Source organism: Ischnura elegans, chromosome 12 (assembly GCF_921293095.1).
Source record: "Ischnura elegans chromosome 12, ioIscEleg1.1, whole genome shotgun sequence".
In the NCBI taxonomy this organism is placed as follows: domain Eukaryota; kingdom Metazoa; phylum Arthropoda; class Insecta; order Odonata; family Coenagrionidae; genus Ischnura; species Ischnura elegans.
In genome coordinates, this window is record NC_060257.1 from 53,299,272 (window position 1) to 53,315,720 (window position 16,449).

Consider the following 16,449-nt stretch of genomic DNA (forward strand, 5'->3'; position numbering starts at 1 on the left):
TAAATTCTTTCATCTGTACGAGGGGGGACCCAAAATTAACCGGACACAAAATTAACACCTCTTGGTCCGGCACCCTTTAAACTAGACTAGCCATTGGGGCCGGTCATATTATATGCCATAGGCCTCAATATATATGTTCAAACTATTATAACGTCAATAAAAAAGACGTCAATAAGAAAAACTTTCACAAAAACAAACAGTAAAGCTACCTGAAGAAGCACAAACCAGAGCTAGGTCGAAATAGTTCCAAAAAAATCCGTAGAGGTCAGCAGGAGACTGCACTGCATGAAAACCATGAAAACGTAAAAACGCGTGATCGGCACATAAGCGCTGGCGGCGGAAACACGTAAAAACACGTGTGCGGACCATAATGTGTTAAAATAATTCGAAATTTAATTTTTTGTGTTACAAATGTTAGTCACCTTCGGTGTGCTCTCCATTTACACTGATACTTTGGTTTAATCATTTTTTACACTGTGCAAAACACATTTGACACTCGTCGTTACCGATGCCTTGCAGCGCTGCCTTTGATTTTCTTTTCACCTCCATAACGTAACGAAAACATTTCCCTTTCATCACCATTTTCATCCGAATGAACAATAATAAATTACAATGTGCGAGATCGGGTGATTAGGGTGGGTGAGGAAGCGGTCTCATACGGTTTTTTTCACCAAAAACTCAAGCCGTGGCAAGAGGCAACACGTGTTGATTTTTGATCAGGAGTCAACAAGTAGGGGATGAATTTCGCCGTGATTCATCTCATTTGCTAATGAGAGCTTAAATTCGCTGCAATGAACTTCATGAAAGACCAGGTTGTTCAGTGAGTTCGTCAATAGTACATCTCTTAGCCTCGTGCACAAGGGCACGAGTTATTTTGCACATTTTCATCAATTCTGGCAATAGGGTGGTTTCCTATTATTTTTTTATTGCCTAAATCGAAAGATTATTACTCCTGGAGTACGTATTTCACGCTTTTAGATTTTTAAATGACGATATCTATTTTTCGCGATTAAATGAAAAGTGAAAATTTTCAAGCGCGCGGAAACGCGAAGCTTAAGTATGAATGTCGGGAAGTCTCTCCACGTGATGTATTTCTGGTTCCCCCTCCCGCCCTGCGAGGTGACCTTGAGGCGAGGCTTAGCTCTGATACGACGCAGGCTGCTAGCGGCTAGCCTAGTACCCTGCTGGCTGGTAGCGCTTGGCTTAAATAAGGATTATTAATAACTTATCAAACGAGGAAAACTTTCCGACCTTAGCCAGTTTTAATAAGTGATTGTTAAGACATGTTTCCCTGAGCTCTGCGCCTCATGCATGCAATGGTAACCTCAGACGACGTATAACTCCTATCTCCTCGTATAGAAACTAGGTCCCTGTGACGTCACGCGGAGTGGCATCGCATGGGCGCCAATCTGGCCCTTTTCAAATGAGGATAAAAATGGACCATTGCCATTCGTCTAACCCGGTATTTCTAAAACAAAATAATTTGTATATTATGAATACACTAATGGTAGGTAACGAATCGCAATCAATGCCTTTCGTTTTCTTTGATGAAGGAAACCACCCTATGGAAGGCCGGCCCGGGTGTTGTGAATGTCTTCGATCGACATGTTACTGTGTTTGGATTGCGAATATCACTCTTGCACTTGAATTCTTTTTAAGGCAAGTTCTTTATAAGCTGAAGACAACATATTAAACAGGTCTGACTCAATTTTACCGAGCAGAGAACACATTTTCAATGCTGCTTGCTGTTCTTGAATATCAGCCATTTCAAAAATCGAAGAGGTCAAAATACGATTCTAATGTAAACTGTCACAGGAGCTTGCAACAACCATCTAAAGCCCCACCATTTTTCATACTGACTCAGAAATAATGAAATAACACCCATCTAGTGGGAGAAGCCCAAAATATAAGAACTATGCAAGCAGCAATTTCCGTCCAGTTTTTTTTGGGTCGCGCTTCGTAATTGATGGAATTTTGTTATGGAACTACTGGCATAGAAACTAACTCATTGTATTTGTCTTCATAGGTTGTGGATGACCACACTGATATCAGCTATCAAGTCACTGCTGAGGGAGGTGGCGGCATTGTTTCGAGTCGAGATTTTGTCAATTTGAGGCATTGGGATGTCGTGGAAGGTTCCTATATTAGTGCTGGTCTTTCTATAACCCACCCGGAGAAACCACCTGTGAAGAAGTATGTCAGGTAAGTTACTATGATAGGAATCCTGTCTCCAGGATGGATTACAGTTCCTTCCAATGTGCCCAAAAATGAGGACATTATTTCTCATAAATGTGTATTTTCAGTGTAAACACCTTAATCTATGATTCACTGTTTAGGATTTATTAAAAAAAATTACAATATGTTTAGTTGAAATTAAATAACTTGAAGTCATGTCACATGAGAATGTCACAAATGCAGTGGTGTCATGGTGTGGGAATGCGGCAGAACGCCGTTCCAGCTCTGGTGAAGAAAAGACATAATAGTCAAAAAACATTTTTTTTCAATTTTGGTGCCTCAAAATTTCTTATGTACGTATTCATGACCAAAGCAAAAATTTATTTTAAAATATGCAGACGTTACTTGTGATAAATAATCACGCAGAGTACTTTTTCACTTGTAAAAACAATAAAGAAAAGTGCATTCCGGCACTGCTAATTTTGCCATGACACCACTGCACAAATGTGGACCTACATTTTGGCTAGCCAGTACCGAAACAGTTGAAGAGCTACTTTGTGGCTTTTTCATAACCACGATGAATATTATTGCATAGAATTTAGTCATATTTTAATAGAGAAACACATTCTGCTCAATTCAACCCAGTTTTCTTGCAAGTTTACACTGTTGCTTGCGGAAGAAAAATTATGTGATACTTGCCAGGACCCCCCTCTCCCCCAGGTGAGATTAAGTGAGAATTGGCTTGACCCCCTCCCCCCTAAATTCCTAACATAATTTATTAATGCTCCCATGTATCTGCTCTTTCCGCTCTCCAACACAGTGATTTGTCGTTGATGTTGGGCAAGTGATGGGGGAGTTACACATTTTTATGGCTTGTTGAGTTTTTAATTAATTTGGTATTTAACCCTTGGGCTGTGGGAGTTCATGATTTTAGCTGCCAGCCAGTGCAGAAGAGACCCCCTTTGCAGGAGGCACCCCCTGCCACGAGGGCTGGTCTGGTAGAATTAAGCCCCTTATCGATCCTTATGGTGAGGGAAAGTGCCCAAGTGCAAGATATCCTGGTAGCAACAAAAATTTTGGGTAAACGTCGCAGTCAGCATGCAAAATGTATAAAAACATGATTGGATGCTTTCCCGGCGAATCATTTGGGTAAAATGTTCTTGGGATTCCCACCGGGTTAATTTTTCTATTATGGCCAACGTTTCAAGCTCCGACTTGGGGCTCATCATCAGGGCTGAATTTTGTTTTATTTGTTAGTGGTTGCTAAGTCTCATTGTTTTGATAAATTTGGTTAATTAAAATAACTACATTAAATAAACTAAAAGGTGTGATGCCAGTTCTTTTATTGAACCTATATGCAACTTATAAAACTATTTATTTCCATATGTGGCTTTGAAAAAAAATTATGTTCTTTAACAGTAATGACAAATAATAATCAAAAGTGACACATAGAAATAGATTGTTTCATAAGTTACATACAGGTGTGATAAAAGAACTGGCATCATAATTTTTAGTTTTTTAATTGTATTTTAACTAACCAAATTTATAAAAAAATGAGACTTAGCAACCACTAACAAATAAAATAACATTCAGCCCTGAGCATGAGCCCAGAGTCGGAGCCTGAAACGTTGGTGATTATGGAAAAATTATAGTCTTTTCACTTTATGCCTGCGGGTGAGCTTTCGTGTGAGCCCGGTCATTCTCGGATGCCTTCGCTGATGGGGGAGGGGTTGTACCGAGAGAGAGAGAGGAGGAGCGAACATAACGTTGCCAAATGTACATAGACGCCCTACTTTGTCATTGAAAACGTGTGAGTCATGGGTGGCCAAAGGTCTTTTGTCCCTGGCGCCGAGAAAATATACCTACTCATTTGGAAGGCATTGGAGATAATCCTTTCACAGAAGCCCATGACATTGTCAGCTACCACGCTGAATGAGGCACCGTTGGAGGAAGGCATACTTAGTCGCAAACAAGGAGAACGCGTGAGGTTTGGCAACACTGCTTCACGAGCAGATTCACGATGTTCACTCGGCGGAGGTCTGAGAGCGACTGACTGAGGCCACGCCTACTGTTTGCTGATTGGCAAAGGCAAAGTCACATGTCAAGAAACTTTCCCTCCCCTCATCTCCACTTGCTTTGGCCTCACCAGCTCACCCGCAGAATTAAAATGAACAGAGTATAACCCCTTGGGATTCCAGAGAAGAGTTTACCCGTGTAAAAAATTCCCACACTCTTAAGGGTTAAGAGACCTTAAGAGCTCAATTCCTCTTTTTCATTTATTCTAATGGTTTTTTTTTCTTTCTAGGGGCGAGAATGGTCCAGGTTGCTGGGCCATGTCTCCAATACCGGGAGAATCAGGATCGTGTAAATTCCAGTGGTTATTAGACACTAATTTGAAAGGATGGTTGACACCATATGTTGTGGATGGCGCTCTTACTGTTGCAATGTTCGATTATATTCGACATCTTCGCATCTATGCTAAGTGGTTGAATTCTTCCCAAGGACCGCTCTCTCACCGACTTCCTATTGAGAATCAGGATGGAGAACAAGTCGCTGTGGAGTCATGACCACCAATTCTGGACTAGTTCTCACGAATTCAGGATAAATAGTTGCAGCTTTTTTTTCTTACCATTCCAATGGTATTTCCCACCTGGGGTTGGAATCGGATTTGAAAAATCCAAGGTGTGTTCGTACGCCAGCCTACTCCATGATTCCTGAAGGTCACATTTTATCATTGATCGACATTTATTTTTTTCTCAGGATGAATTGTGACTGGACATTTTTAAATTTAAGGCAAATGCTTATTATAATTAAATAAGGGTATTCATGTGGACTTTGTTATTGACTGTGATATAAAATCCAGTGTTACAAGTGCTGGGTGATGACTTCATGATTATATAAGCCTAATGCTATTTTGAGTTTTTTTTGTCTGCCCCCTGCATTTCTGAAAGTTGCTGATGTGGTGGTTACCAGCTAAGTTTTTTTGTTCCCATTGAGCAGCGATTAATTTTATGCAAGTTGTAAGTGGCTTGTAAAATAGGAGAAACATACCGATGATTTAGTTTCTTTGGTATGTCATTTGGCTATCTCTGAAAAGCCTCGTAATTTAAGTCTCAAGTCTGAACCATGACAATTTATGGGGATTGGCATTAAGCCTTAAACTCCATGAAAACATGCCCAAATACTTTTATCCAATTCAGATTAGTTGAAGAGTCATCTGACTTATTGTGTGAAATTGATCCATACTCTGGAATGTAAAAGTTCCATGTAACATGAGAAAAATGAAACTTTTAATGTATTAAATTTTCATGTTTTTGCTATTTTTTTTATAAGATTAGCATTATTTTTAGGAGGGGAAGTTACTTATTTTATCAAATGTTGATCATACCTTTTATTATTACTTTATTTATTTTCTATTCCACGGTAAATGCTAAGGCAGTAAAATTCATGATTTGTGAAGATCTAATTAAGATAAGAAAACATTATTAATTGATTACTACTGCGTGCAATTAGGGGGATAATTTTATGGAGATATTTACCGCAGCAGAAGCAGATTTGTGAGAAATGATCTATATGGTAGTACTCATTGATCTCTAGGACTCATATTAATGATCTTGTGTGTGGGGATTAAACGTTATTTTAAAGAGGCTGATTGGGTTGCATTTTACATATTTTCTAGCCGTGCCATAAATATCTCCTCCTTTGCATTGTTGTGTGCAAGTTGTCTTATTTGGTGCAACATGCATGGAAGATTGTTACTATATATATATTCATAATCCTGTACTGAGGAGAATTGCCTTTCATAATAAATATTTCAACTCAAATATTTATACTTAATTCATGTGATTTGAGATGTTCATTTTCAATACCCTTCCCTGTTCTCACCGATCTTGAAATTCAAATCTTCCTCTTTAATATCCCAATGTTTTCGTAGATGCTCGGCAACTCTCCATTCTCTCTTTGCATCCTATGATTTCCACTTACTGGATGTTTTTCTTTTATCTTTTTATGTGTAGTCCATCAATTAGGGTGCATCCATTAACCCTTTCGAGACCGCGGAGTTTTCGTCTTAGCTTGACTGCTGTACCGAGCCCCAAGAGACTCTTCTTTCTTGTGGTACGGAGCATTTTTGGAGGGCATTCGTTAAGAAGGGTCTTGCTGAACCTTTTTCGACCCCTCCACGGTGGGACTCCGCATTATCTTGGACTCCGAGAGTAGTTGTGCTCCCTCCTTTCCGGGTTTACGACCATACCTTCGGCATTGGTTCGCGGTCAACTTATGTATTTAGCAAATGGATAATTGTTGCTTGCACGTAAATTACAGACATAGAATATAATTCCTCATTTTTATCTGAGCATTGTCAAATTTTAAACGAAGTTCTAAGGCCATTATCAAAGCATTTAATGCAGCAACAATTTCCATGTTGATGTTTATACATAACTCGAGATATAAGTTAATATTTGTCGTAGAATTTCGTTTAAAAATTCTAAACGCTGCTCAAAAGACAAACAATTCAATTCTTAGTTTATATTTCTTGAGAAATGAACAAATATTTATTTCGAAAATTGACTCTAAACAATTGTATGACCGCTGTCCCTTACCGCTGAGAGGGGTTATAAAAGACGAAGGGTCCGGGTACTTGCTCCCGGATTCGGAGGGTTAATCCTAAACCCCGAAGCGTTGGGTCCCGAGACAAAGGCGACCTAAACCCACGACCGTCCTGAAAGGGGGAGAGCTAGAAAACGTATATATACGGGTTTCGTTTTCTTGACCGGGAAAATCTCACACGTACATATACGCCCGTGGTCTCCCGGGTCAGGAAACGTCCACACGTATATATACGTGTACGGTAGGGAAAAGGTTAACTATGTGAGGCATTTTGGGAGGGTGAGGGGGTCAAGCCGATTCTCAGCCAGGGGGGATGAGGGGGTGCGAGGGTCCCCATCTTAATCTATGGCTGACGTGAATTCAACACTAGGTTTGCTGAGGTATCACTGTCTCAAGTCCATAGGAAAGCCTAGTCTTTAATTCACCTCATCCCAGGGGTGCCGAGTTGTGAAAAAATATTGGGGCCCATACCAGGTGTCTTTCCCGGGAAATTTTATAAATGTGAAGTGAGTTTTAAAGTTTTTAAAGCATTTTAGAAGAATCAAATGATCAACATTAGAACCTTGAAAACTCCACTCTTGGTAACTGGACATACTGGGGAAAATCGACAAGCCTGACACATTTTTTCCTCACCCCATAACGAATTTTCAAGGGGGCTCGAGCCCCCTCATACCCCATGGAGGCGGTGCCACTGCCTTACCCTAATTCCTTCCAAAATTCCTTCTTTTTTTGTTCATGCATTTCAGAAAGTGTGAGGAAAATAAGGATATGAAACTTTTACATTCTGAATTTTGGAGTTTTAGCGAGCTAGGTTGAAGATGTTGATGATGTAAGTCATTCCAGCAGATTTGACACTGGTGCTGATTTTCCAATGTTCGATCCTATATTTCCAATGCTTTGAAATGGAACCCCACCCCCCCAAGTGTATCCCACTGTTGACTCAAAATTTAAGTAAGATGGTGACAGGAAGAGTCTGAACAGTAGACAATGGAAAAAATGATTTCATAATACCACGCACGGGATTAGCATATGACTTGCTCCATAACATTGATCTTTATGTGTGTCTCTATGTTTGTAGACCAAAAACGTCGTGTGAACGCATGCCCCAGGAGAAAGTTTTGCAGTGATTGTGAGAGGATAATTGACGAGTGTAGAATCCTTTGAGTTATGTTTTCCCTTAGAGATTGTCAAGAGGTGTGACTACCCAGCAGGATGTCCTGTCATAGAAGATCTTGTATTGAATACTGGGTTTGTGAGCGTGAGATGTACCTGTGTACTAACTTTGGTCTCAATCCATGCAGAAACACATTGCAGACAGATATCATTTCTTATACTTAAGAGATAATATTGTTTAGTGCAATTAGGTTTGCCAGACTATCTCACATGGGTGTGGGTGAAAGGAGGCAGTATTTTGTGCTCCGAGGAATATCTCTTCATGCTATTGGAACAAGTTAATGGGATAGCACTGGATCTACTTTGTATTTGGCATTCGCATTGACCTTCTGAGGTTTGCTATCGTGAGTTTACACGCCGACGTCTGTGGTGGCAGGATAAAATCGTCACCTGCCAAACAAGAGGTCACATGCTCGAGTTTGGCCTGGGTAGATTGCATTTATCCAGGGCATGGATGTTCTTGTATGTTTAAACTCTTAACATATTGAAAATCCTGATGCAAAAGGCCGTAAAGAGCTGTTTTTAGTGGTATTGAAATAAATTTAGGAGACCATATTGAAATCTTTCATCTGACTGGCTGACGTTGTTTTGCATGAACAGTTATCCTCTGCAGTACAACATGCAGTAGACCCCCACTTTACTAGGGGTTATCCTTGAAATGGATTTGGCATAGGTCTGAGCTGAGTTTGTGAGCTCAAAGCTAAGTTCAAATTTCATAAATTTTGTTCCCAATCCCTTTACGTCATCAATAATGTAATTCTAGACCATATTTCTAAATGAAATACATTTTTGACGTATGTATTAGCATTTACCTGGAAATAAAGAAAGATGAAGTAAGTACCATTTTAGAAGTAAGGAAATAATTCACTAGATGCTACTGATTTGGAGCATGTTTCCCTATGGAAGCAAGGATGTTGACAGCAGCAGAGATTTTGAGTGTGGAAGCATTCGAAATGTGGTGCTACTGAATAATGATGAAGATAAAATGGATCGACTGAGTAATTGATGAGGAAGTGCTAAGAGGAGTGGGAGAAAAGAGAACTCTTCTAAAGACCTTTAGGAGAAGACGGGACAACTTACAACTTGCTAGTTAGCTATTGTGAGACATGATGACCTGACGAGAACAATTATAGAAGGGCGGGTGGAAGGGTAGAAGCGAAAGGGATAGCCCTGAATGAGTTACATAGGACAGGTTAAAAAGGATGTGAAAGAGAAGAAATGACGTCGATACGAAAGGCTCGCGGATAGGAGAGTGGAATGGAAAGCTGCATCAAACCAATCTTAAGATTGTTGAGCTATGATGATGAACATGTTGCACTTACCTGTGCTGGTGCTCTTTCAAATGATTCCTAGTTTGGAATTAATGCTGATGCAATTCACTTTACGAGCAGTCCTCCTCATGATTAATATTCATAAAATGAGTTGCAGTTCTTTTTATATCCATCATTAGCATTATGTGAGTTTCGATAAATCTGTTTTGCCTAATCAAAACATTTCTGTGTCCCGTTTCTGTCATGGCAGTTAGATTCGTTGCATCAAATACGAAATGGTGAGTGAAATAATTCTTATTACATTTGCATGCACGAGTCCTTTTACTGGTATTGGTCAAAGTCTGAGTAGCTGGCTGGATAATATCGTTCAACTGTTGAACAAGATATCTGATTGAATAAGAGGAAGAGATGATAGTCAATCAAAATCAAGTTAATATTGTTGTAGATTGTAAGAGCAGAAATGGAAGACCTCGAACAAAATAAATGGAACACGTAAATAATGACGTGAAAGAGAAGAAATAAGTGGACGCGAAAAGATTAGCTCATAGGAAAATTGAGTGGAGAGCTGTGCTAAACAAATATTAGGATTTTTGACCAGTGATGATTATGTGTGCCATTTATTTTCCGCAGAAATTAACTCGTGGGATTTTGAATTTTTGAAATTTTATTTACGCGGTCACAGAGGGTGGTACAGTTTGTTGCAGTTTCCTCGATGGCCGCACCGCAGCGTAGCGCTGCCAACGCCGTCCTTCTCTCTCAGCGGCTTGGGGGCTTGGGCGCCTTTCTCAGTTCAGTTTCGATTTCATCCCCGTTGGCGGAGCTGCGCGGTTTCGGCGAAGTCTCTCCGAATGAGATCTTTCGTCAGGAATTTTCTCGTGAAATTAATTTTTTCCGTCTGCTGAGTCCGATCCACTTACTTTCGCGAACGTAGCCGAAAGATAGATATTGAACGTCTTCGGTCATAACTTTTATTGGCACGCGTTAAAAGCGAATGAGTTTTAAATACATACTATATGTACTGCGAGAAAATATAGTACGGAAACGCCAAAGGTGCATTCTAATTTGTTATTGACAGAATATTGGAATTTTTGGATCATTCAGTCGCCGATAATTCGTGGATATTTTTCAGCCCACACAGAAAGCGACCAAATGAGTGCTCAGTGGACGACCGACGACCGACCGATAGTGTTTACTTTTTAGGATAATGTTGATGGTGGTAAGCAATGATATAATTTCAGCTATATTATCGGGAATATTGCCCTTTCTACGGTATTTGCAATTATAAAGTTATCGTTGAATTGTTTTTGATTCATTTACGAGGTCTGCAGTGATAATGCTTTCCTATGAAGTGCCGCTACCTGAGAAGAATTTCATTGTAAACTTATTAACTTTAGTGATTGTTTTTCATCGCGCTGTCCATAAGTGATCGAAACTAGCAATATTGGTCTTTGACTTAGCTCTTACTGTGCATCGGAGAATAGATGTCAAGGAGTTCAACGCCTCAAGTAATTCGAAGGTCAATGCCATTGGAAGGGTATTACTTTTCTTCGTTTTCGAAGTCAAATAGCTCCTCAGTTGACTCTAACGTGCGTTTTTAAGGGTGTTGGTGAATGTGGTGCTTTGGTTTGTTTTTGTGCAGGGTGAATTTCTGTTGATCGCCTGAAGTTTTATTTGACCATAGCAACCCTCATCGAGAATGCAGTTGGATGAGTAGCTCCGTTGTCCCAGAGGGCCACATGACCACGCGTTCGTCGAAAAATTTCCGAAGTGTGGAGTGCGCAAGCTTTGGATAAATACGCGACAGTATTCGGCAAGCGAGTCCGCTTGGGAGTCCGTGGAATTCAATCGGCCGTTGACAGTTCGCGGTGCAGCAGGTGGTTTTTCGCCAGATCCGCCTTCTCGCGCAATTCATCCCCTCGGTGAAAGCAAGCCGCTACATCGATAAGTTGCGGAGATGAGACTTCGTGCATACATTGGAAAACCCCCATATGTGTAATCCAACGAACTTTTTTCAATACTGAGCGTGATAATTAGCAAGCATTGTGATACGCAGTGCTAAGGCAACTTCGGGCAGTGTTGACGGAGGAAGCATTGTTGTAATTTATGTCGTCACACTGTCAAGTTTCTGTGATAAACATGTATGGTCATTTGTATGAACTATATCGTCTGTGACTAGTTTTCGTGATGAATTATCCTCTGTGATCCCCAGTGCTAATGTGTGATGGCGACCCAATCATTTTCCCTGTGTAGATGATATCTCACTATTCTACTCCTTTATTCGTGTTTCTTACCTACGAACTGCGGCCAATCCGGTAACTTAATTGCCGTTTTAACTCCTCGGAAGCTAGGGGAAAGTGAATGCTCTCAATTAGTGGTTCAACGCGATGGTTGGATTGCATAGGTGAGGTTCGAGCTCACCCCATATAAAATCCCAGGTGTGTGAACCTAATACATTCAGGATAAGGGAGGGGGCAGTACCTTTCCTTGGACCACGTTGGACATTGAGGATTCTCTTTGTGGGTGTCTAAAATCGAGGATTATCTGTTTATGGAATTAGTGAGTGTCATAAAGGGCTAGGGGGTGTAATTTACCCGGTATATGAACCCGGGACCCTTTTATTAGAAGCCAAGGACTAGGCTACCACGCTCCTCCAGGTAAAACAGTTGGAAGTATATCTTCTTCTTTAGCGTATGGTACAAATGCTCCTATGTATTTGATGAAGACTTGAAGAACAAGCAGTTCCCTTGCCGGGGAAGTGTGTGGTCTGTCGTTTCTGACTATTGTACATTTTTTTCCTGTGTTGATATTTACATCCTGAATGCAGACATGTTTGAAACGATTACTTGTGGTGATTGAATTGAGCTATCGCAATGTTGAGTAAGGTATGGAATGATAATTGGAGGAGGCGACCGACAGTTGAGGTCAATTGCGCCATGAGGGAAGGGTAGTTAAAGGAAGGGTGGAGAGAAACCCTGCGTGGACTTAAGCCTGCTCTTAACGGAAGGCGCCAATGGGACCACAGTTTAACGTCCCATCCGATAGACATAGTAGTGAACTTGAACTGGCTTTCCTTAGACAGGGGTCGGGAATGCTTTAAAAATTCTCTACAACAGCTGGAATCGAACTCGGGCTCTCTGGGTGGGAAGCCAGCACTACAGCCACCGCACCAACTGTATCTCCTGCTGAGTTGGGAGTGACTAGTTGTGGAAAGTGATGGGACGCTAGACTTGATGCCCTGATATTGGTTGTTTGGTGGTCGTCATGAACAACCTTTCGTCTTTCAACTCCTCCGACCCGGGCGCCGCTGGCGACGCCGGCTGGGGTCTATCGCCCACCACCGGTATCCCGAGGCTCAGCGACGGTTTCCTCATGCTCCACGACACTGCGGCAGCCGCGCTGGACGCATCGACCCCCGGACCCATAGCTGAGGCGGGCAACTACACGGGCATCAACATGGAGGACATCCCTCGCGATCCGGAGTACTACTCGCATCGATACAGACTGATTGGTGAGTGGGGGTTGTTGTATATTTGCCATTGAATATTTTTTCAGACCACTACTTACCATCAGGGCTGGAAAAAATACAGGCCGAGCAGAGAATACAAAATACCGCTCCAATAGGGTAGTTTCCTTCATCAAAGAAAACGAAAGCATTGATTGCGATTCGTTACCCACCATTAGTGTATTCGTAATATAAAAAATATTTGGTTTTAGAAATCCCAGTTTAGACGAATGGCAATGGTCAATTTAAACTGCATTTGAAAAAGGCTAGATTGGCGCCCATGCGATGCCACTCCACGTGACGTCACAGGGACCGAGATTATATACGAGTAGATAGGAGTTTTACATCGTCTGAGATTACCAATGCATGCATGAGGCACAGATCTCAGGGAAACATATCTTAATAATCACACATTACAATTGCCTAAGGTCGGAAAGTTTCTATCGTCTGATAGGGGAATAATAATCCTTGTTTAAGCCAAGCGCTACCTGCTAGCAGGGTACTCAGCTACCTGCTAGCAGCCTGCATCGCTCAAGCCTCGCCCCAAGGTCACCTCACACGCCGACAGCTGGAACCAGAAATACGTCACACGGACTTTTCCCATCATTTCTACTTAGCCGTCGCGTTTTCGCGCGCTTGAAAATTTTCACTTTTCATTTAATCGCGAAAAATAGATATCGTCATTTAAAAATCTAAAAGCGTGAAATGCGTACTCCAGGAGTAATAATCTTTCGATTTAGGCAATAAAAAATAATAGGAAACCACCCTATTGTATTTTAAATGTAAAATGCAAAATACATTTGACTTGAGTATTCGAAAAACAAAAACAAAATAGTACTTTAAATACTTTTTAAAATATAAAACTAATTTTTTATGGACACTATGAGATCTTACAAAAATGTAACTTGCCTAGGCACGTTATGGATAGTTGCAAACACGAAGAAAACGATTCTGACGAAAACGAAGTAATCTCTGAATAAAAATGTTGTGGAAGTGTTATCGGAGCTACTTAATAAGTATTTTACAAATGCATTTTTTATTTTTTCGAATGGGAAAATACCAAAAATTTGTATTTTAAAATACAAAATACATTCAGATCGTCTATTTGAAACACCAAATACAAATTACAACTATGTTTCAAATGCGTATTTTAAAGTACATGTATTTGAAACACTGCCCTGTCCTGCTTACAATTTATTATATTCCTTTCTTTATTTTCCTCGGGAGATATTTCGTACAATATTGTGAACTTCGGTGTTCTTTTTCTTACCCGTCAAAATCAACAACAGCTTTCATTCCTTTTCCTTCATGGCAACTTTGATACTAAAAGTTATCAAAATCGCCTTTGGTTCCTGTCGACAGAAGTCCCCGCTGTGTACGCGCCGTCCTCAGCTGGGCGATTTTTCTTTATCCTCCGAGCGCTTACTCCTTGCGCAAAGTCCTGTTACAATCGCCAATTTGTCGTAAATCAGCGATTGAATTATTTAAAAACCACTTCTTACAATTTATTATATTTTTTTCTTTATTTTCCTCGGAAGATTTTATGCACGATAATGCGAACCTCCGTGTTCTTCTCATTACTTGTCAAAATCAACAACTTTCATTCCTGTTTCCTCGATGGCAACTTAGATACTAAAGTTATTGAGGGTTTCTTTAACATTTAGACCATGTGTCAGGCTGTGAGCAGGCAACTTATCAGAAATATGATATAAGGAGGGTTGAATACTCGAGGGTTGTGCTTTTGTCGATGACAAGCAGAAAAAAGGTAAGACGAAAACGTTATCCCGTTTATAGAATTGTGACCCATTGCCTTGGTATCGGCTTGACATCGGTGAAAATAGTCACCGCTAAACATAAGGATTGTTTCTAGGAGAATCAAAGTAGTGACCACGGCACAGAAGAGACAGACAGTGGTCCCAAGCAATCGTTTTAAATGTAAGGAAGGTTGACTACTCCACAAGGATACCGCGAAAGACTTGAATAGTCGAATAGATTTTCTGCGATCTTCATCAAGTGCGTGCAAAATAGAAGTTAAATTTTTCGTCTTTTTATGAGAACATGTAGTACATTCAATAAAATTCTCATAATTTTAAGCCGAAAATTTCGGTTCACTCTATTATGCTATTTTTTGTGTGAAGTAAATGGAATTATTTTGCTTTGATTTCACTTTGAAAAGACGCCGGGGGAGTGAAACCTTAAAGGTTAAATTTACAGAGTAGAAAAAATATGGGTGCGGCCGTCTTGTACAAAAGCTGGTTCATAAATAGTCTCAGGCCATCGTGCCGCTGAAATTTTGTCCGCCAAAATACAGAAAAACAATATGGAACAAAAAGGAAAACATATTTTAATCAGAGCTTGCATGTTTTCCAAAATTTAAAAGACGATTCATGTGAAATTCTCGGTCTTCGTAGTGAAGGTTATCACTGCCTGTTCTTAGAAGAACTAGACATATTTTACTTTGGACATTTTTATTATTACAGCTCGGATGTTCTCTTGGGAACAAAAATACTTTTCACCCCTTGGCATCAGCGGTCATCATATCCAGAATTATTTTTTGTTCGTCTCACTTCATCCTAAAATCACAGTCGATGCAATCGTAAGGGATAATCGCAGTTTACCTGGCCAAGAACAATTTACCGAATGTGCTTAAATTATTCTTAATTTTATTTTTTGACGATTCCCTTCCATTTCACTTTTTCCAAGTTGCATATTGCTGAAAATATTTGAAATAACATTATGTTTATTTTACATTTTCATTCATGTTAACCAATTTCGCCAAACTTTGCCATATGGATATATCCCACTATTCTGAGTATATGAGATTCTTGAAGAAAACCCGCACTCATTTTTTTTACCGAATTTCCACAGGTATGTTGTTGAAGCTTGCGGTAACTTAATCCATTTATTAGTTTTTTTGAATATCGTAGAATTAAGCCCACTGACACAATCAGATGGGTGCCTAAAGGAAATTCAATATATGGAAACCGGCGATCGGGTTGTTGTGGAGGCTAGAGTGGTGGCTTCCCACCTTGTGGGCTCGGGTTCAAATCCCAGCGGTGGCAGAGAATTTTCAGAGATTGCCTGATCCTTGCTTGAGTGTTGTGTGGAGGATATTTCAAGCGCAACACTCCGTCCGTCGGATGGGATGTTAAGCCGTGATCCCTTTGGCGCCTTTAGTTAAGAGCAGGCTAATGCCGACGCCGGGTTTCTCTCCACCCTTCCTTACCTACCTCCCTCTTGACGCAAATGACCTCAGTTGTCGGTCGCCTCCTCCAAATACCATACCAATATGGAAACCTTCTTGGTCAAACCTGGTTGGTCAAAAAAAAAGTCTTTGAATTACATGCAAGTATCATGAAAGTAAAGAAATTTTGTGGATTATTTTAACTTCCTTTAATCCAAAAATGTGCCTGCTTTGAAGATTCATCCTTTTTATCAAGGTCACATCCTTTTTATCAATTGAAAAAAATTAGATTCTGCGTTACCTCCTTGTGTAGCCATATAGCTACGGGTTATTCCGAAGGTACACGTTGATGTGTCTCCAGAAAAGTTCACTGGTTTACTGAAGACAACTATTGAAGCAACGTACTTAAATATCTTCATGATCGCAAGCAGAAAGTTCTTTAGGCAGAAATTATAATATAGATATTCTTTTCACTGCCCAAAAATTACACCATAATACGTAGAAAATAAGTTAAATTAGGCACCTTAGAAGATACA

At 40.3% G+C, this 16,449-nt stretch overlaps 2 protein-coding genes across 2 annotated transcripts in view; both read left to right on the plus strand.

Moving 5' to 3' along the window:
- The window catches only part of LOC124168826 (steroidogenic acute regulatory protein-like), a 96,076-nt gene extending 90,064 nt beyond the window's left edge, over positions 1–6,012 (plus strand). The window contains exons 11-12 of the mRNA XM_046547153.1: positions 2,027–2,202; positions 4,481–6,012. Coding sequence (XP_046403109.1) covers positions 2,027–2,202; positions 4,481–4,742 — 438 coding nt within the window. The 3' untranslated portion in view covers positions 4,743–6,012. The remainder of the gene's footprint in view (positions 1–2,026; positions 2,203–4,480) is intronic.
- Positions 6,013–12,197: 6,185 nt separating this feature from the next.
- LOC124168682 (thyrotropin-releasing hormone receptor-like) overlaps positions 12,198–16,449 on the plus strand; it is a 101,765-nt gene continuing 97,513 nt past the window's right edge. The window contains exon 1 of the mRNA XM_046546949.1: positions 12,198–12,735. Within this exon, the coding sequence (XP_046402905.1) occupies positions 12,489–12,735 (247 nt within the window). The 5' untranslated portion in view covers positions 12,198–12,488. The remainder of the gene's footprint in view (positions 12,736–16,449) is intronic.